Genomic DNA, 21884 nt, shown 5'->3' on the forward strand with positions numbered 1-21884 from the left:
GGGTGACAGTTCGGCGAACAGTCACTAGGCAAACATGATGGTGGGGAAAAAAATGATAAAAAAAACACTTATGACATTATAAAGCAGCACAAAAATGAAATAACGGGACTTCGAAGAAGATTGGTGGAAATGAAGGAATGTGCGATAGCTGCTTGTCTTGCAATCACACATGTAGGAACCTTGGCAACTGCTACTGTCACACACCACCCACTCCTGGGGGACACACAGGACAACGTCTTCTCCAGACCGCCTCGTGGGCCGCTGTGGAGGAATGCCTGGGTCCAGGGTCCTCGGAGGGGCTCGCGACGACCCGTTCCTGTGACTCAGCCGCGGGTAAATGAGAAGCATGCCGGGCCCCCCCGCCCTCTCCTCCGCTTTACATTGTTGTCCCGGAATACGTGCCGGAGTGTGAAACAGGGCCCTTGTTGTCTTGTGAAAGGGGAGCAAAGAGCAAGCCACACACCTAATGCGAACCAGGTCTCCACACACAGACAGACAACAACACACACACAAAAAAAGGAAGAAGTCTGGCTTTTTAAGCGCCGTGTCCTCCTCAAGACGGAGACAAAGAAATGGAGAGAGGTGGAGCGAGAGAGTGAGAGACGTGTAGACACCCAGTATCCTCTCCGTGCCCGGAGGACCTTCACTACAACCCGGCTAATGAGCCACTGACAGCCCAGGACGAGGACGCGAACAGGCCGGACGGGGGGAACGGGATTTGCAAGTTAATAAAGCGGTCTGCAGGCTGGGGGGGGGGGACATTGTGTAGGGAAAGGCGAGACGCGGCAGGACGGGGTTCAGCCATGGGAAAAAAAAAAAAACATCATTCCTCTGTCCTGACACGCCGGGCCCAGACGATTCGGAGGGGGTTCTTCGGCGGAGCGTCCGGGAGACAGAGAGAGGGAGACGGGCCAAGCGAGACAAGTGTCTGCGGTGTGGACACGGCCTGACAAAGGCAGGACTGTCTGAGCGGCGGCCGGGGAAACCGCAGGCGGAATGTCAGGCAGCGCCTCAGTCTTCGGAGCCGCTGCGGTCGTCGAGGGGGAGAGGACGACCCGCGATCGGCCGCTTCGTCCCTCGCCAGTGTCCCTGTTGGCAAGGCGAAGCCGCATAAGTGCTGTCTAACGAAAACGGGATGGGTCCGACACGACACCCCCGCCAGGTCCCAACACAAACAGAGCGCGTGCGACAAACGGCCTCCTTGTCTTCTCCAGTGTACGCACTACCGTACGCGGCCTCCGGCAACTACACCATCGTTACAGCGGGTAGGGTAGCGGACCCGTAATCAGAAGGTTGCCGGTTCGAGTCCCGAGCCGCCAAGGTGCCACTGAGCAAAGTCCCGTCCCCGCACGCTGCTCCCCGGGCGCCTGATTTCGTTGATGACCGTGTGCTGTGGGGCTTCCTGCCTCATGTCGGGTGGTTGGTTCAAATTTCTCCGAGTGGAAATTCCCTGCCAGGTTTCACCCACACGAACATCACATCCTGCATTTGTTACCCTGGTCGTGCTCCTGCAAATGTAGAAATTTTAAACTAGCAGAAAAATATTAAATATATGGAAACAAATCTGTGGACAAGAACCAACTTGTGTAAGGTCCTTAAAGCTTTTCAATGAAAGTAAGAACCAACAGAATCAGTTCCTTAGACAACCGCATACGAACACATTAACTGTGTTAATGGCGGAGTCCACTAGAGGGCACCGCTGAGAACTCCATATGCGATCGGTGACAAACGGTTATCACTCAGGGTTAAGTGTCTTGCTCAGGGACACGATGGCAGTAAGTGGGGTTTGAACCTTGGTCTTCTGGATCATAGGCGAGTGTGTTACCCACTAGGCCCCTACCACCATCATGTGGTGTTTTCTGGGCGTGTGAAGAGGCAACACTGTGGTGGCCCGTCTGACAAAGGCATCTGAGAATCATATGCAGACTCCAGAACGCTTCACATATTGACTTGTCAAGCCTTGACACGAAGACAGAAGGGCAGAGGCACAAACGCCAGCCCCCATCAAACAGACAATTACATTAATCCTTTGTTTGAGTTGGGCGTTTGTTCTCAAGGGCGAATCAGCCTCCCATCACGAGAGCAGCGCTTCACAGGATGTATACATCATAGCACACAAAAACAAATATGGCTGTCAGATGCTGACTGGGGACGGGGGAGAGGAGGACAGACAGGAGGAGAAGAGTGCTGCTCAGTGGCAAAAGGAGGGACACACAAACCAAAAAAAAAAAAGGTATTTGGCAGATGTCATTATCCAGAGCGACTTACAACTACGCAACAACTATGAATACAAATCATTTTATTTGTTCTGTCATGTTTTTTTTTTTACATTTACAGCATTTACCAGACGCCCTTATCGCGACTTACAATCAGTAGTTACAGGGACAGTCCCCCCCCTGGACACACTCAGGGTTAAGTGTCTTGCTCAGGGACACAATGGTAGTAAGTGGGGTTTGAACCTGAGTCTTCTGGTTCATAGGCAAGTGTTCATAGCCACTAGGCTACTACCACCCTACAATATAAGTCAGACTTTGCGAGGTATAATACGGGCTCTGAGGTAGGACAGTGAGACCCCATGTCCGGCGTTGTAGGCCAGTGGAGGGAGCGCAGCAGCGGGGTGGTGTGGGAAAACTTGGGAAGGTTGAAGACCAGTCGTGCTGCTGCTGCTGCTTCACTCAAACTGAGACAAAGAGGGACTGCATGTGTGTTCACACCTCGTAAACACGGGCAGGACAGGAGTGGGAGTGTGTGTGTGTGTGTGTGTGTGTTAAGATAGGTGTGTATGAGTATGCATTAGTATGCATTAGTAGTAACAACACACACACACACACACACACTGACACACCCTCCGTCATGCGATATGTAGCCCTGGACAGCGTCTGGGATGAGGTGTGGCGGCTGCTCTGCAGCGACGGATGGACGGACTGATGTGTTTAATATGGGCGGCTCAGTGGGATGTGGGTGAAGCTACAGATGGTTTTTCGGGGGGCCGTACCATCTCCCTGACAGACGGCCTAATGCAACCCAGAAGACACCATCAATCCCACTTCTGACACCGGCAACACGTATCGGAGCAGAGCCGCATTTCACCGGCCGCACGTTTATTTGATGTGTCACTCTCCGTTTTTGGGTGGGGGGGGTCGGATCATATAGAAGTCTTTCATTTCCTCTCCGGCAGAACGCATGCTGAGGGAAATTAGCGTGCCGGGCAGGTTTCCTCGGTGGAAAAGTCAAGGGCATGTTAATCTATCAGTCCGCCTGGCACCTTGTCTGGGCCTAATGCCCCCCCGAGGAATTTCCAACAGTGGCCCCCCTCACATTAATAGTGCTGAGTGAGGGGCCAGATTTACGCTGTCATACTGCAATCCCCTGAAGGCAGACAGCTCAATTCATTCCCAGCAATAACACGATCGGAGGAAAGTGGACAGACGAGAACAAAGAGAAAAATGCACAACAGGAAGTGGCTGTACTGCCTGAAACTCACTCCCTCACATACTCTACTCTTTCAGTCTTCTCTCTTTACCCCCTCCTGGCATCAACGTCACTTCACTCGCTTTCTATTATTCAGTCTCTCAACTCAACAAATTCCGTCATTCATTCGTACATTTTGAACTCACTCAGAGCTGTATTTTCCAAATTTTTACAATGCTGATGTAACAGCAGCCGTGCCTTCTTTATTTGAAGTGAAGGTGAAGTGATTGTCATTGTTGTCACCATTAGTGAGCAGTGGGCCACCATGAAAGGAGCCGTGTGTGGGGACGGTACCTTGCTCAGAGGCGACCACCGGCAACCTTCAGACCACGAGTCCATTTCCCTACCCACTAGGCCATCCACTGCAGAATTTATTTTATTTTATTATTATGTTAATATGCGACAGTTAAAAAGGGGTGGGGCCTATTTGGACACCCAACTTCCTCCATTTCCCCTCTCTTGCACTGTGCGGTTTATCCGCTCCACACAGCTGCGACACTAAATCACGGTTTATTCTCATTACGAATTTTCCTCAGAATGACTAAAAATGTGATTGTGATTGAATGAAGCACCAGGGTCCTCATCAACACCCCCCTCTCCCATAACCACACCAACCACAGCCATTTCCACGAATCCACCCCACGCATCCGCTTCCAGAGGAGCCACATAGTCAGCCATCTTCCAGCCTGACCACGTTCCTCTCCCAAGCCACGCCAGTCCCAATTAGAAACACACCCAGCCCGGGTGTACGGCGAGAGCAAAGCACACATCACCCCTGACAGGCGTGGTCCCCCGAGGTGCCCCGCAGTCACCAGGGCTAAATGAGCGGAGTGTGAAGGCATGCAGGGCCTGACTGCTGACGCTGAGCAGGCCGCGTCGACCCCGCTGCCCCACTACCTGACGCTCGCATCGCCTGCATTCCTCACCTGCATTTCACAAAAAAAAAAAGTACTAAAAACCAGGGATGCTGGGACACGGTCGGGACTCCCCAGGGCGGTTAATGACCGCAGGGCCTACAACAGTCACGGACGGAGAGACACCGGCAGGGCAGGCTGGGGCCGAGAGGCAGAGCAACTTTATTGAACGGAAAGCTGCCATTTCTTGGCACAGAACGGAGATCACGGAGATCACCGAAACACTAAACCCTTCATTAATAATGTATTTTTCCCACTGAGTTCACCTACATGGCTTTTCATATCCTTTGAATACTCTAGTCATTCATGCAATTCTACTTTCTGGTTTCTTCTGGTTTCAGCTGATATTCATTAACATAACCTGTAATCGGAAGGTTGTGGGTTCAAATTCCAAATCGCCAAGGTGTCACTGATCAAGGTACCGTCACCACACACTGCTCCCCGGGCGCCTGCTCACCAAGGGTGACGGGTAAATACAGAGTGACAATCACTTCACTTTCAACATCATCTTTATAGCTGAAGGTCCACAGAACAAAGAAAACACTTTTTGACACGTTTGACCTCTTGCACTTCTTATGCAATATATGATAATACGATACGATCATTATTACAGGGCGTGTCCATTCAGAGATTGCATCCTTCTATGGGCCAGTAATGGGTACTTCTTTTCCTGGGAGTGTGAAGGAAACATAACTTCAGACAGCAACTCCAGTGATGGTTTATGAATATTGTTCACAATGGTGAGAAAAGGACGTGTCCTCTTGAATATCTTCATGCGTTCATGGTAAGAGTACACTGTTCGAGGTCGAAGGTTAGGAAGAAGAACGCGGGGTCAGAACGGCTTATTGATGTGAGACATGAATGGAGATGACATGAATCACACAGCTGACAAGAGTGACCGCTTTTTCACAGACACAGCAGGCCGAGTGCGAACAGAAAGCCTCCCGCTAAAGGACATTCTCCCCTGGACGGTTGCCGTGGCCACAGCTCTTCATCCGTGTCCTCGTCACCTTCCTCCCAAACCCTGATGTCACCCTGGTCGAAGTGATCTCATGTCGAGACGACACTCGTGGGAGCTCAGAGAGGACCGGATCGCCTCTCATCTATCGGTGGATCAGCTCCGGATCCAGGGTTGGAGACTCATATCCCGGGCATGAGGTAATCCCCCTCACCGGCCAGGCCTCCACGCTCATGTCCCTAAACCCCGAGGGCCACTGGGGGTCAAGCACCAGCCGCAGTTTTTTTTTTTTTTTTTTTAAACTACAGGAATAGAAAAGGTGGTGTGAGATATGATCTACTCATCTTCCATGCTCGCTTGTTTTTCAATTGGCCAAGTGTGTGATAAAATAATTTATGCCACTGACACTTTGGAAGAGGCGTACGGCATCTCCACTGAGCTGCTTCCAGGCCTGCAGAGTCTGCTTTCTGGCTCTGTGCATCTTCGTTTTCTACATCCCACAAATCACCAGTGCCTTGAAACCACATGCTTAATATGACAACATACAGGAAGCAAACGAAGAAAAAAAAAAATCTTGTAGGATTTTTGCACAATGACTGCGTTCCTCAGGAACAAAAAAAAAAAGAATCCCACACAGGTCCAGCTTTACGGGGGGAACGGTGCAGGGATAGCGCGTTCGTGGCCGCGAGCGATGGCGAGTGACGGCTGATTCGACTTGACTCTGTGACACGCTGCGAGCAATTACACTCATGTCTTTTCTCAAACGGACTGTGGCCCACTGAACATGTGCTCCCCGCCTGAGCCCACATCACGTCACACATATCGCCCACAACGCTTTCCACAACCCCTGACCGCAAAGGGTTAAAGCTAATTAATCTTCTTTGACTGCGCTGTCGGGGCGCTGGCGAACAGAGCTTCCTGATGGGAGACGGGCTACGGACGAGAAGGAGAGAAGGAGTGCCGCCTGATTTTGTGGCTCCCCCCTCTGGCCACGCTGCTGCGGTACCTGTGGGGACTTGTGCGAGCGCCAGCTGTACTGATGTCCGTTCAGGCTGGAGAGCAGCACGTTCTCGTCCGTGTCCACCTGGCCGAAGCGCAGCGTCTCCTGGGTGTCGTTGCAGATCACGTAGTGACTGAAGACCAGCTCCTCGGCATCGGGGTTCAGGTTCTACAGTGAGAGAGAGAGAGAGAGAGAGAGGGTGTGACCTCCGCAGAAGCATCTGTTAGAACCTTATTTACATTTACCACATTTACCAGACGCCCTTATCCAGAGCTACTTACGATCAGTATTTACAGGGACAGTCCCACCTGGAGACACTCAGGGTCAAGTGTCCTGCTCAGGGACACAGTGGTAGTAAGTGGGATTTGAACCTGGGTCTTCTGGTTCATTTACATTTACCACATTTATCAGACGCCTTTATCCAGAGCGACTTATGATCAGTAGTTACAGGGACAGTCCCCCCTGGAGACACTCGGGGTTAAGTGTCCAGCTCAGGGACACAGTGGTAGTAAGTGGGATTTGAACCTGCGACTTTGTGGTCTTCTGGTTTGTAGGCTACATGCCGCTCCCGCGGTGCACGGTGGAAAGTGTGCAGGGGTGCGTGGTTATGGGTGAGTAACATGGCATTTCACTGGATATCCTGTGGGCGACCGTCCCCTCCACGGGCTCTGAGTGAGTGATGTTGTGGCCGCGAACCGGCGCTGGCCGGCCCAAGACTCTCTACCGTCACGCCGTTTTCCAGCTTCTCCCTGCACTAAACTGGCAGCGCACTTCCCTCCAATAAACAAGATTTTTACATGACGTCAAATGTCAAATTACCGCATAACTTGCTTTCAGCGTGATTAGCGCGAGGCTCATTTGACCCTGCCAGTCACCGCAAACGAACCATCAATCTTGACATACCGTGGGGGGTGGGGGGTGGTGCGTGTTTTTCCTTAAACAAAAACTCCCACACGACACTGCCAGGGCTCCCCTATCATTACAGGCGCTCATGTGAACCCCCGGCTGCCCAGCGCTAACGTCACCTTGCCGGTGTGTAATGGGGACACCTAATTTGTTTGCTGTTGGAGACACATCATCCAAGAGACCTCAGCGGGAGAGGACGTTCAATTGGTTTACAAAAATAATAATCATTTAAAAGGAACAAAAATGTTTCCAACCCGCGTCAACCTGTGCACGTTCCAAGACCTTGGTGAGATCCACCGGTGACCCTGCGCCCCCCAGGTGACGGCTACTCCACGACCTCGGCGGAACCGCGTCCAAACAGAACCTGGGGTCGCTTTGTAAGGGCAGGGAAAGGCGGAGAAAGGGAGGCTTCACGGTAAAGCAGCGGCTTTTACTGCCAAGCCTGCTCTGGTGCTGGTTTGTTTCCGCGATTGAAAACGGCTGGGAATGCCGCGCACTATACGGGAGAAAGGAATGTGGGAAAGAAAAAGGGCTGGACAGAGTGTCTTTCGGGACAATGGGACAGCTGTGAACCGAGTCTCAATCCATTTGGTTTTTATAGTGGAACGCTATATCGGCCTGGAAAGGGGTCCGGGCAGATTTACAAACTTCCCGCCATCTTCATGATACCACAGAAAGCCCTCTTCTGACGGTATCGGCTTTCCGGGTGAATTCATGGGGCCATGCGATACGGGGATCAAAACGGTCACGAGCCACAAACGCTAAGCTCTTTGTGTCCATCAATACTTTTTATAAGCACAAATATAAACAGGGAGATATTTTAATAATCAGCCGGTCCTGTCTGTCGTCTGGGGTAACCACCATCTTACCAGGCCCAGGAGGGCAGAGGCGGAATCCCTTAACAGGCAGGGAAGTGTATTCCATTACCGCACGTCTAGTCTAACAAAAAAAAAAAAGACGAATAATCTCACACACATTTTACATTTACAGCAGTTGGCAGATGCTCTTATCCAGAGCGACTTACACAAGTGCTTGAAATATCCATCACCGAAAACCCCGATCACATAACATTAAATATTGAACAGGGAGTGTCCAAATATCTTCTAACCAGGAAGGTTTTCCGTTGGCGTTTGAAGATCTTTAATGACCCAGCTGTTGGAACATCTACTGGATGTTCATTCCACCGCCTAGGAGCCAAGACAGGAGGAATGCTTTCCTAGTACCTTGAGAGATGGTGGTACCAGTTGAGCAATGCCGGAGATTCGGAGAGATCGAGTGATGAGAGATCTGAGGTAGGAGGCTGCTGACCCTGCCTTGGCTTTGTAGGCAAAGATCAGCATTTTGAATCTGATGTGGACAGCTACAGGAAACCAGTGGAGGGAACATAGCAGGGGAGCGGTGTGGCAAATATTTCACCGGTAAAATATACGGTAGAGTAACAGAACGTAAGTGTATTCCAGTGTATCAGTAAAACTGATGAGTAAAATGCAGCCTTGACACCAGGAAGCAGCAAATACCGGCACCAATTAGGCCAGCCTGCTCCTCTGTGGTATGAATGTTAACATTCCCCCTGGTCCCCCCTGGTAGGGTGGTAGTAACATTGGGTAACACGCTTGCCTATGACCCAGAAGTCCCAGGTTCAAACCCCACTTACTACCATCATGTCCCTGAGCAAGACACTTAACCCTAAGTGTCTCCAGGGAGGGAACTGTCCCTGTAACTGCTGATTGTAAGTCGCTCTAGATAAGGGCGTCTGGTAGATGCTGCTGTAGATGTGAATGTCCCCGTTTCAATCGAGATGGACCACTTCCCTGGAACACCTCAGACCCGCACCTTGAACCCAGGGCCCGGGTTTAACTGTACATGCGAGGTTTACTTTATACAAGGGGGCTGGAATTCTCTGTTCACAGGTTCTCAGAAATGGCCCAACGTTTCAATGCCTTTTATAGTAGATTAAATTTCCGCCTGACCCAGGCAATGGGGCGCCTACGGTGCGTTGACTGCAGCTAAAGGGAACCAGCGTCTCCTCTGAGGTCCCCGTCCCCTGAATGACGCTTGAGATCCACAGCTGAACTGACTTCAACACAACATGCAGGAAATTGTGCCTTGGGGTACTTTACGTAATATTATATGATGTGTCCCATAGTCAATTACACAGTTGTTATGGGGTATTATTAATTACAACATAAGAAATGTTAAAGTGGTAATGTACTAATAATAAATGAAATGAAAGTTGCATATTTCTACAGAACCTTGTTCAGTATTTAAATAACGTAGCGTGGCTATAGAAATCCTCTCGCTGGACTCATATACATGAGTCAGTGCAGCAGCGCTGGCGCTCACGCCAGACCAGGCCTTGGCAGGTGTTACCGCACGCTTTTACCATGTTTTCTCAGGCGGGAGTTCACACAGACCCATCCTGGCTACCAGGAACCGCTCTGACCAGCACCGGCGAGCTGCTGTGCCGACTGCGGGCCGGTGGATGTTTGCTTAGCTGATCCTATCCAGCGTTTCACTGCTCCCTTTTCGCACATCTATGGAGACGTTTATTTGATTTCCATGTTTTGTTGGGTAAAGGGACGGTCAAAAAATGACCCACAAGGCCCAACCTTGACATGGACTGATGAACTGAATCTGAGGAGAATGCGTCTCACCTGTTGCCAGCACTGCAGCGCTGTGTCCAGCGTGTGCACCATGTGCTGACTGACGCTGGCAGATACGGGCTCCACAAACACGCTGCAGTCCAGCAGCCGGCGCCCGGGCCCTTGGGTGGCGGCCGCCTGGCCTCCGAGGGTGAAGGGCTTCAGCAGGGGCCGCAGGGTCAGGTTGCGGTACTCCAACAGCTGGCAGTCCAGCTCGGCGGAGAAGCTCAGATCCCGGCACAGCTGGGCAGGGCGCTGCCCACTCCACTGCCGCATGTAGGCGCGCGGCTCCCGCAGGCCGATCCGCATGTACTCCTGCTCCTGAGGCAACTTTCTGTCCAACTGGAAGGGACGGAGCTTCCGGCTTGGAACTAAGACATAAGAATTCCCACACAATTTCATACAATCTACACAGATTAACAACAAATGCAAAAAACATAGATATTAGATAACAACTGTGTGTGTGTGTGTGTGTGATAAACATATTATATATATATGCAATATTATATATATTATATTTAAGTCAAGTCAAAGTGAACTTTACTGTCATCTCACCATAAACAAATACATAGAGTGATGAGACTGACAATTTTCTAAACAAATAAATCAATAAAAGCATTAACCTGGCAAATAAACTGTTAAAATCCTGAAAATTGTGATTTCTGTAAAAAGAAAATAATATTGAATTATGACGGGTTTATGGCTTTTATTGTGCGTGTACATTTTTGGCCACACAGGGTACTAAAGGGTGCAAAATGCATTAAGAGAGTATGGATGACAACACTGGATTTCAAGAATTTGCCTACAAAGAACGTTTTCTGCAAAAACGTAAGCCACAAGCTCTAACACAGCCAATAGGATCCACTAAAATAAAAGCCGACTCGTACCTGTGCCTAGCTGCTCTAGGTGGTGGCAGAGGCAGATCTCGATGTGCGCCAGCTGCAGGGAGATGCCCACCGAGGGCACAAACCAGGGGGCGAAGCACGAGTCCACGCGGGTACAGGCCGCCAGGGCAGTGGGCGACACCAACTGGTCACAAGGGACCTGGGAGCCGGAGTCACTGTCTGAGCTAAGGAAGACAGCAACAAAGAATGCTGGGTACGTAGCCATTGCTTAAAGACAAGATAAACCTAAAAACCCTATTATTTTTTATGATTAAAAGCAGACGAAGGAAACTCCAGGCCGGCATCCGCTGCTTATATGCAGGAAGAGAGCGCGATGAGTGCAGTAGCTGCGCTGCTAGAGGGCATCGTGGGGAGCGTGGGGAGTGTGCGGCGCCAGGTACGCTGCTCGGGGGGGGGGGGGGGGGGGGGGGGGGAGGTCGCCGCTGCACATTATTTGCATGTCACGGCACATAAACATGAACGTTTGCGTAATTGAGCTAAATGACCATTTGCTCTGTAATTTGTAGCTACTATGACTTCAGCATTCAAATTCTGCAGGAAACCTCGAGAGGTGGGGGGGTTAATGGCTGGGGCACGGCTCCGTAAAATGATAAGAATCACATGTTCCCAGTTTTTCCTCGACTCCCAGTTGGCAGCAGAGATCACGGTCTCTCTCCTACTTTTTTTCCCTGATTTTGCGGCAGAAACCGACTGCAGGAAGTTAAGGAAGGTAATGAGTTTTGATCAAAAAGGACAAACAATTGCAACATAAAGGAAATGTACTGAGCACAGTATGATTATAATGAAGTGCAGATGTATATTTTGTTTTTCGCGGGACGGGGATTTTTTTTTTTTTTTCCCGCCACTTCTTCCCTTACATGTTTTCTTATTCCTCCCATTCAAGTCCTCTGGAGCTCCTAAACCCACACAGAATGTGGGCTTGGCAGTTCGGTTACAGGGAAAAAAGAAGAGTGGAGGGGAGGCGTGAAAGCACGCTGGGGTTTGGCCGGTCGGCCTTGCCCTGGGAGCTGAAGGCACACAGGGGCCGCGCCGAAGGCCCTCGACTCCTCTTCCTCTACCTCCGCCCACCTCTCCTCCCTCCGTTCAAATTAGACACACTCAAGGTAAGCAGGAAGGAATCCGGATGAGCCATGACAGCAGCTTGGTGTGCTGGGAAATCTCAGTGGGCTCATCTGAACCCCATCCAAGCTGCTGCCGGCCAGATGTGTGCGGCGGAGCGACCGACTCTGCCGGCCCGGCGGCGGGGGAAACGCTGACCTCTGCTCGTCGGCCCCGTCAGACGCGCTGTTGAGGACGACCCTCCAGAGGTCGGAGGCCACCAGCTCCTTCTGCTCGTTGGACAGAGCGAGGCTGGGCAGCTGCAGCTCGCAGGCGCTGCTCTCTGATAGGCTGAAGTCGCGGTAGGGAACGAAGGCCCGCTGGAGCTCATCCCAGTACTCCAGGCTGCAGGGAACCTGTGCCACACACACACACACACACACACACAATGTGTGTCACAAATGCACATAATATGAACCAAGCAGGATGCTAATCTTTCACGCCATACATTAGGAACAGCTAAATAATCAGCGCTAATCGTTTCTGGCCACGGTGTGACGGAGAGAAAGAGAAAAAGGGAAATCTTCACCTCTCCTTTAGGCCCTGAAGGCGAGTAATGATGCTACTCCCTCCTCCACCTCAGCAACAGTTAGCTACTCGTCTACCACCGCTTCGCCCCAAACCAATGTCCTTTCATTAGGGTCTCACTCACACAGTGTGTGGTCCCTGTCCGTCCTCCGCCTCGTGACGAAAAGTGAACAGGACCCCGCCGAGCACCCAAGCCCTGGTGGCCGGAGTGAAGCCAGGTGGGCGTGGCCGCGTTTTAGCACCTGACCCGCGGGCCGGAAAGTTTCGTGGTTTGAGGAGGTAGGTTCGTGCTTTGCATCCACCTGACGCCATTTAACCCTTCCCTTCCCACACAGCCATCTGGACAACGTCTCCGGCTCGGCCTGATTGTGTGTACACGATCGCGTAAACACGGGGGAGAAAACTCGGAATACCTTGCATGCCGCGGGGAGGGGTGTGCACATGTGTGTGTGCGTGCGGCACATGTGTAAGCGTGTCCAAGGGCTGTGTTTATGGAAAGGTACCGGCGCGGTGGTTTATTTACCTATCTCTCCTCCATCGCTCTCTCAATCACTGCATGCACACGGTCCAGAAAACGCCAAATCCCCCCCGTACATGTACGCTTCGGCCAGACCCTCCCATGCATTCCGCTTTTTGGGGTCTGAACCGTTCACGGACACACCGCACTCACCAGCGAGACTAATTAAACTGACATCGGCCTGGACAAACGTCGGCCCGCGTGATGTAATGAGGAGGCCATTTTGATTAATGGCCCGAACACGACACGGGATCTTCTGCTCTCTCTGTTTTCTCTCCGCGAGGGTAAACTTTTTCGGGGCGGCGCCCCGATGAATGAGGTGCAAAGCTCTTCTCGATCTAATTAACCACGCACGCACCGTCCCATGCTTTCGCGGCACATCGGCTGTGACTAATGCACTGCTGTTTGAAAAACTGTCCCGCTGAAATAATATGTGCTTTGGCTGTCCAACTCCACCTACTGGCCGTCGGACTGGCTTCCCTGGGAAGTCGTGCTTGTGCTGAGGCTAATGAGTATGTGACTAAGTAGAGCTAAATAAAACGGGGCGTCAATGAGAAGCACTAATAACAATGACTGCAGCGCCAGCTGCACATGACACACATGCCACACTACGGCGGGGAGGTTCATCTGGGGCCATGGCACCCCGAGCGAGGCCACGCCAGCAGCCCAGGAGGGGACAAAGGGATTGTGGGAAGCGCGGGCCAAGATGGGGAGTGGATGAACGGTTCCATGAGAGCGAAAAACAAAGTCTGTCTCCAAGAATTTGGACTTATTTTCTTAAAACTGAGCTAATTTAATCCCTTTGGTTGGTCCCTGTTTTTCAACTATGGAGACCGCTGTATGGAAGGGTGTGTGTGGTGGGTGTGGTAGGAGTATGAAAAAGGAGAAGTAGATGAACAGATAGGAGGAAAAGCAAGGCAGAAAGAGATACCTGTTTAAAAAGACCTTCAGGACTGAGAAACAGAGGTTCCTTCTGCCCGAGACACACCTGTACTCTCAGTTCTTCTATTCCTCTCCATGCTAGCCCATTTTAAAACGGAATGTGCAACACTTGGCCTTCTGACTAATGGAAGTGTGTCCAATTCCCTCCTGAGATGCTGGAACCAGTTGTGAAACCGCAACTATTTAAATGCAGGAAATCTTGATTTTATAGAATGCAAATTTGATCGGCTCTGGGGACGGCAGAGTTGGAGCAGCAGGAAACGTGCTGTGTGGCCTGATGGAGGAGCAGCGCTGAGATGCTCACCTGCATCGGCATGCAATCGTAACATTGTTCTTGTGCTCATTCAGTGGTCTGGAAAGCTCAGTATTACATTTTTGAAGGCATTTCAGCAGAACACATTGATCAAGAATGCATATATATTAAATTCTAAATAATGCAGTAAAATATTTGGCTAAAACGCATTGTTCTGTACCTGGGCGAAAATGAGTGAAATTCACAACAAACAGTGGGTTGATCATGGACAATGAAAGAGGGGTGAAAATACAGAGACTGATTTAGACCCAGTTTTAAAGACCCATGTTTCTCTCCATACGGCTGCCTGGTAATTTTAGAGTCCTGAGAAATGACTGCTGCACTTCACTTTCCATCCTCCTTCCACTCCACAGCAAATAAATGGAATTCCTACTGAGTTTTTTCCCCTCTCTCTCCTGTTTCCCGACTTTTATGACTGCATTTCCGGACTTTTTCAACCTCTGAGAAGTCAAATTTTTAAAAAATGTATTAATTGAAGCCTTTTGAAGTATTCCTCCATGAAGAAAAGCAAACAAAGCTGCTCCAATGCAAGGGCTGAACTCAATTAAATCTGGGAGCACAATGAGTGGGATCATGACAAAGGGCCCTATTCAAAAACCCCTTCCGCCAACACACTCGCGTTCGTATGAAAAACAGGGCACAGAAGTGTGTGTGAGAGTCATTCGTAAAACATATCCAATGTCTAATAATTACAGATCTGTCACTCCTTTGAAACCCCCAGAAATATGATACTTCTCCATGCCGAAGCACGGCCTAATAAATTCCTCTGATTTTACTACAACTGTGGACACGCATATATTTATGTAGTTCAATGATTTTAACCAGCAAGAAGCTGACTTCAAGTCCCCCAAGGGACAGTGTTACATACACACATATGTGTGACAAAAAAAAAAAGTGAGGCAGGACCACCTGATGATGAAGTATTCCATATAAATACTATATCATTTATACTATTTATATCTTAATTTATTAACTCTGAAAAATTGATTATTTTGGCAAAAAAAAGATGAATTATGTCTATTGTACACATTAAATATATAGATCAGGGTTCGCTGAACCACGGGGGGGACCTGATTTCAGATTGTGTGGACCAATCACAATCAATGCATTTCGGAGCTATGTATTAGACGGGCTCTGCACCACAAGAAAGAAAGAGGAAGAGCGCAAGGTGCATCGAAGCGGAAACCGGATCGCCTGTCTGATATCCAGATGATGCTGTATGCCTGAGTGGAGATCATGGCATGTGCTGTGTGGAGGAATGGTGGATGGATGGTATTGGCTGCTGACGGATGACAGCCTGGCCTCCTCCTTTCAGCAGCTCCCGCGCTGCTCTGCCTCGCACCTGATTCCTGTTAAAAGATTTGTCAAAGGAGACTCATCCATGCCAGACAGCTGAGAGGAAAAAAAAAAAGACAGAGGGTGGGGAGAGATTTGGAAACCACATGTTCGTCATCGGCTCGGTCCAAGCACCCGTCCCACGCTTTGCCCATCGCCTGTCGGAGATGAAGACTGGCGGGACGAAGCTACATTCGCTCCGTGTGTTGACTGTCAGCATTTCCCCCAAAATTTCTTTTCATCGGGTCAGGAGGGGAAAAAAAAAAAGTCTTTCACTGATAGTGTATCAGATTACAGATGCTGAGACTGTCCTTCTCCTTCTCAACCCCCTCCAGGTCTTTCAGGCAAAAGGATGCTTAAGAAGTCTGCAGATACAAGGGACAAACATCTGCAACACCTTGTAACCTTACAGTGTCTCCACTTGGACACACCAGGAAAATGATCTTATTGACTGATAAAGGACTGAGGGATGGCAGGAACAGGAAAGAAAGAAACTGAGAGATGCTCAGAGATGCTCAGTAGATGGGAAGATATTCCCTCCTGGTTCAGTCTGCCAAAATCCAACCTCGTTTACAAAGGCTAAACCTCTGTCCAACATGAATTATTTAAAAATTAGACACTGCCGAACAACAGAACCTGGACATAAGTTACATTACATGTATCTAACAGCACAGTGTCCCAGAGAAATGGGAAAATCCTTCACCTGTCAGGAATGACACTCAACGTTCACTCCTGCACCAAACAACATGAGCTAAGTGGCTGTAGTGGAGAGTCGCTGTTCACTCCACCTCACATCTGCTGAGACAACGGACCGGTAAGTCCGGCAGGCCGCGTCCGTGGGACAATGATTAAGAATGATTAACACAGCTCTGTTAAAAGGGTGGTGACATTTGTAGACTGTGTATAGCTTGCATGCATCATATGCAAACTAAACAGCGTGAATCGTTATTTTCTCCTCTGAAATGTTTCGGAACGTTACGCCTGATGCAGATGCTCCAGGATGTGTGAAGAAGTGCTGCAGGGCTTCACCCTATGTAACATGTATGAAGACGGCTCCTACCTGCAGAACATCGCCCAGATCTGCGGTGCTGATGTCTGGGTCTTCGGTCGTGTTGAAGGGCACAGGGGTGATCCGTACAAAGGTCAGCACCCTGGGTTCCGGGTACCGCCACAGCATGACCCCGGGACTGTCGTCAGTCTCATTGTAAAATACCACCTCATGGGCTCCTGGCAGCTTCTGAGAGGCTGGAAGACAGAAACACAGTACATCAACATCAACTAATGGTTACTGGCCAAGGAAAGGTTGTTCAATATTTACGTCCAGTCTAAAGACACAAGTGAAGTGATTGTCATTGTGAAACACTGCACGGTGCACACAAAGAAATGTGTCCTCTGCATTTAATCACCCTTGGTCAGCAGTGGGCAGTCATGGAAGGTGCCAAGGGAGCAGTGTGTGGAAACGGTACTTTGCTCAGTGGCAACCTTCCGATTACGGGTCCGCTTTATTATCCCACATTAGCCATGCATTCCAGTGAAACAGTTTAAACACACATATACCACGACATCATGGTATTTTCAAGCCACGCTGTCCTACATTGGGGGGCCATTGATGCACCGAGGCATCTACCATAACCACTCAGTCCCAGCCACCGGAGTTTAATCTGATCTAAATACTCTAGGTCCTGGTTCCTGGCAATGACCTGCTGTTGAGACGTACCAACATGAAATGTACCACAGGGGCACCACAGCCACAAACGCCATAACGGCTGAAGCTTCAGGGATCTTCAAATGACACTGGACTAAAAGCTGCTCTGCACTGTCCAGTACCTCAAACATGGACAGATCCCCACCACCACACCTGTTGGACAGTTTCTTTTTCTTGGACAAATTATTATCAAACAGGGGTGCAGAAAGTGTGGGGGGTGTCAACGTAGGGCCTGTCAAAGCCCATTGAGACATATTGTATGTGGTTTTGGGCTATATAAGAAATAAATGTTGTTGTTGTTGATGTTCCCTTCGGAGCAGAACTTGCCAGATCTAGAGGCAGGGGTCGGCACTAGACTGGGGAGGAAGTGGAAAAAAAAAACAACAACTTTCTAATGTAAGTCAATCACTGTGCATCTCATTACAAAAACACAATAGTGTATTTGTCATTCATAACACTGACTGGCGGCCAGGACCCTCAACCATTTATTTTCTTTTAATTGTGTTTTTCCCCCCGAAAAACAAAAGCTACCACTTAATTCGACTGCATTCCATCTGCGCTTGTCAGGCGGCTGTTTCAGTTGTCCACAAGGGCCCAAACACTGAAGCGCTCGTTCCAGAAAATGTGTTGCAGACCATATAATTGTACCCTGGCAGTGGGCGGCTTTCATCTCGTGGTGATCTGTGGTCCTGCTTGAAGGTGCACATGATGTATTATTTTCACAGAGCCACCAGCTCTTTGTTTTCTGCTGCGTCAACAGTACGTCTGCAGTCGCTGTGATGGAGGGTTGTTTTCGTTCTGCATCTCATTATCGGCTTCTACAGCTTGGGACAGCTGTTCCACACACACACACACACACACACGTCCAAGGCATGGACACGGTTATCCAGGGAGCACAGACCCTGAAGAGGATCCTTCTACTCTACTCTACTCTACCCTGCGATGGAGATGGCCATGTCAGGAGGAGAGTGGAGGGGACATGTTTTTTTCTGGCCATAATGGATGCAAACAGCATGGTGCTTGTACTGAACTTAAATGTAACCAAGAACAGTGACTCAGATCAGAGGGACACGAAACCAAGAATTGAACAGATTATGGGCAGAGCCGAAGCCATGATCTATCACCAGCATTTTTGTCCTATTTACACATCAGGTAAAAAAAAATTAATGTTATTGCCTATGTCGCCCAATTGGTTACTTGTAAATGTTCCACTTTTATATAGTGGGTAAGTGGGTAACACACTTGCCTATGACCCAGAAGACCCAGGTTCAAATCCCACTTACTACCAATGTGTCCCTGAGCAAGACACTTAACCCTTAGTTGCTCCAGGGTGGCTCTCTCCCTGTAACTACTGATTGTAAGTGGATAAGAGCATCTGATAAATGCTGTAAATGTAAATGTGAATGTAAAAAAACCCCTCTATAAGAAAAAGACATTTCCCAAACACTGTAAGTAACTTCAAAAGTGCACAGTACAAGTAATGCAGGTGGTCAGAGGTCCAAAAAAAGGTCCAAAATCACCTGTCTCTTTGAAATAATAAGTATGCATTTCCAGCCATAACATTTTGTACAAGATTTATTTAAATCAATTGAATGCTGGTGGGTTTTGCTGGTTCCATGTGTGCAGGATGCATTTCTTACATCTAAAGGACATTTCACCAATTATCTTAGCTGATACAGGGTCTTTCTAGCAAAAAAAGAAACGTGTTGTGAAATTGTTATGTCCAGCTTCCAAACTGTACCGGTCTCCAACAATACATTGAATTCTTATATTCCAAAGAGATTTTAAAAGTTCTCATACATTTTGCATACACTTAAGTTAGCTAGGGGGGAAGGATAAATGCTGTAAATGTAGATAGCAATGTCCTGATGATGTGAAGAATCTGATGGAATATGAATCTGATTTGGTAGTGGGGTGGGGGTCTCTGGTGATCACCTGGGTCCTGGATGTATTGGAAGAGGCCGGTGCGGAGGTCATCAGAGCTGTGCTCCGTTCTGGACAGGTGAAGGGTGGGAGATGTGGGCGGCCTGCTGGTGGGTTGCTGCTCCTCTGCCAATTCGGGTCCGCTGTCCTTGGGCAGGTAACTCTGAAGGTGGTCCTGTATCAGCACCAGGCAGTTCATGTGCTCCTGGCCCCAGAAGACCTGGAGTTTGATGGACAGAAAAACAGCACGGTGAGGGCCTTCTTATCATCAACACTGTGCCGTACTGTTACCAGAAGTGCAGTGGTATTCCCCGGTCCTTCTCATCCAGCAGCTCGGGTTTGGCTGGGGGAGCAGGAATCTCAGAGTCAGAAAACTCAAGTAGAACAGTTCACACACAGAGCTGCAAACCAAAAAACAGGAACATTCGGGGATTTTTCAGGTTTTGCAGCGGATCAGAAGAAATACTGGTGGTTTTAGCACAGGAGTTGATTAGGAAACAACACGGATGCCCATATTTCCAGAAGAAAATGTATGATTACGTATTGAGTGTTGAGTTGTAAGTGATCTCCCCGTCAATGGCACGCAATAAAAGCATTATGGAAACCCTGAAGAACACTCCCCTCAAGCCACGTGGAATTTTCAAGCTGGGATGTATTTATGCATTAAAGAGGGGACTTTTCGCTGTGGGTAATATTCCGCCTACTCTCGGAATGCTGGCACCTTTAGCTACTGAAAAAAAAAAGAAAAAGCACACTCAGGGAGGGACATGGATGGAGATTTGGGGAGGCCAACAGAAGGGAATTTTAGGTGAATCAGAGTCTGGAATGAACAAAAGGGAAGTGAGGTAGGCTCTGGTGGGTGTAAGACTGGGAGTGGCGTGAACTGTACATACTGGATGGGTTACGGGCAGCAGAGGTTAAGCGTGGAGGTGTGAGAACATACCATGGGGTAAACGTAAAGGGTGTTTAATACAGACTTAAAAAGAATAGAAATAAGGGAAATGGGATACATGGGATTAAAGAAAGCTAGAGTGGAAAGAAAATGAGGAGAAGAGGAGCTCTGGGGAATATAAAGGAAGCAGTGGAAATGCACAACCAACCACAAAAACCAGAACAATGTGTTGGAGTACTGTGTCTAAATAATGAATGGTGCTCAGAAGAGTAGGCTAGGCAGGAAAAGCCGACAAAAGTTGTCAGCAAAATTCAAAACCCGAATTCCAAGAACAATGCAGATAGTGGGATTGAGCTTTTTGTGGGATTTTAAAAAGATGCAGCCAGTTTGATTCAGAATGGTCCAGAAGCACAGTAGAAATAAATCGCTAGTAAAGTGAAAAGTGAAAGCAGGTGATTGTCATTGTGAAACACTGCAGCACAGCACACGGGGACACAACGAAATGTGTCCTCCGCATTTAACCCACCACCTTAGTGAGCAGTGTGCAGCCATGACAGGCGCCCGGGAAGCAGTATGTGGGGACGGTGCCTTCATCAAGGGCACCTCGGTGACACCTTGACGGTTCTGAATTTGAACAAGCAACCTTCCGATTACGGGTCTGCTTCCTTTCCCAGCTAGTCAACTATGACCAAGCATGGAGGTAGAGTGGCTTGTCTCACTGTGAAAAGTCTAAGAATTGATGTTCAGGAAACAATGTCATCCCACTACTGAGGTTGTCAGTTAACATTTACGCCCTTACGCAGAGCGACTTAAAATCAGTAGTTACAGGGACAGTCCCCCCCTGGGGAGACTCAGGGTTAAGTGTCTTGCTCAGGGACACAATGGTAGTAAGTGGGATTTGAACCTGGGTCCTCTGGTTCATAGGCGAGTGTGTTACCCGCTAGGCTACTGGCCTAGCAGGTTAGGAAACAAATGCCGAAACGCCACACTACTCCCTGGGCGCCTGTCATGGCTGCCCACTGCTCACCAAGGGTGATGGTTAAAAACAGAGGACACATTTCGTTGTGTCACACCGTGTGCTGTGCTGCATTGGGTCACGATGACAGTCACTTCACTTTCACTTTCAACGTTTTGGGTTTTATTATGTGTGGGTGTGTACTTTTCAGCTTGGTGTAGTCTGTAAATCTACAATCAAATCATTTATTCAGATAATATTTTTGTATTTATTCAGATAATGACCTGTATACAGATCATTTGTCCGATAATGAGATAATGCTCAGGCTGTACCTGCAGCAGGCCACCCTTGAGGTCCAGCAGCAGTTTGGGGGGACCGGACTCAGGCCCAGGGCTGGCACTGTGTCGGCACCAGCGCGCCTCCACCTCGGCACCGCAGCCGAACGGGCCCAGCAGCAGCCGACTGCGGTCCCTCAGGCCGGTCTTCAGCCGCAGGTCCTGCACCTCCACCACCACAGAGGCCAACTGCACGCCGCCTGCAAGGGGGAAGATGGAGGAATTCACATCACGCACACCAGCCTCACGCTTCACGAGAGAGAGGCAGAATGACAGAAAGTTGGAAGGACGCAGAGGAGACCTGAGAGACCTGCAGATGAGAAACAGAAGGACGGACATAAATCACTCCAGCTTTTGTTTTTGGTGTCAAACGACTCTTAGCAGAGACATCTTTTCAACTACTGTTGTGTAACATCGTGTGCGGAGTTGCAGCAGATGTCCTGTACACCGGCTAGAAGAAACATTCTTCTCCCCGGCATGAGCCAGTGACAAGCAGCGGTGACTTAGGAGACCCGTCACCAGACACGGAGCCCAGGTCGGTGGCA

At 49.3% G+C, this 21884-nt stretch overlaps 1 protein-coding gene across 3 annotated transcripts in view; it reads right to left on the reverse strand.

Moving 5' to 3' along the window:
- The window catches only part of vps13b (vacuolar protein sorting 13 homolog B), a 256357-nt gene that overhangs the window by 31719 nt on the left and 202754 nt on the right, over positions 1-21884 (reverse strand). For 2 of the 3 annotated variants that reach the window (XM_028981926.1, XM_028981927.1), the window contains exons 37-43: positions 21337-21539; positions 19170-19377; positions 16590-16774; positions 12054-12250; positions 10779-10960; positions 9904-10262; positions 6350-6511 (exon numbers count right to left, since the gene is read on the reverse strand). In XM_028981926.1, the coding sequence (XP_028837759.1) occupies positions 6350-6511; positions 9904-10262; positions 10779-10960; positions 12054-12250; positions 16590-16774; positions 19170-19377; positions 21337-21539 (1496 nt within the window). Of the gene's footprint in view, positions 1-6349; positions 6512-9903; positions 10263-10778; positions 10961-12053; positions 12251-16589; positions 16775-19169; positions 19559-21336; positions 21540-21884 lie in introns of those variants that run through there. The other variant, XM_028981928.1, reaches the window with a different exon arrangement.

Source organism: Denticeps clupeoides, chromosome 5, assembly GCF_900700375.1.
Source record: "Denticeps clupeoides chromosome 5, fDenClu1.1, whole genome shotgun sequence".
Classification (NCBI taxonomy): Eukaryota; Metazoa; Chordata; class Actinopteri; order Clupeiformes; family Denticipitidae; genus Denticeps; species Denticeps clupeoides.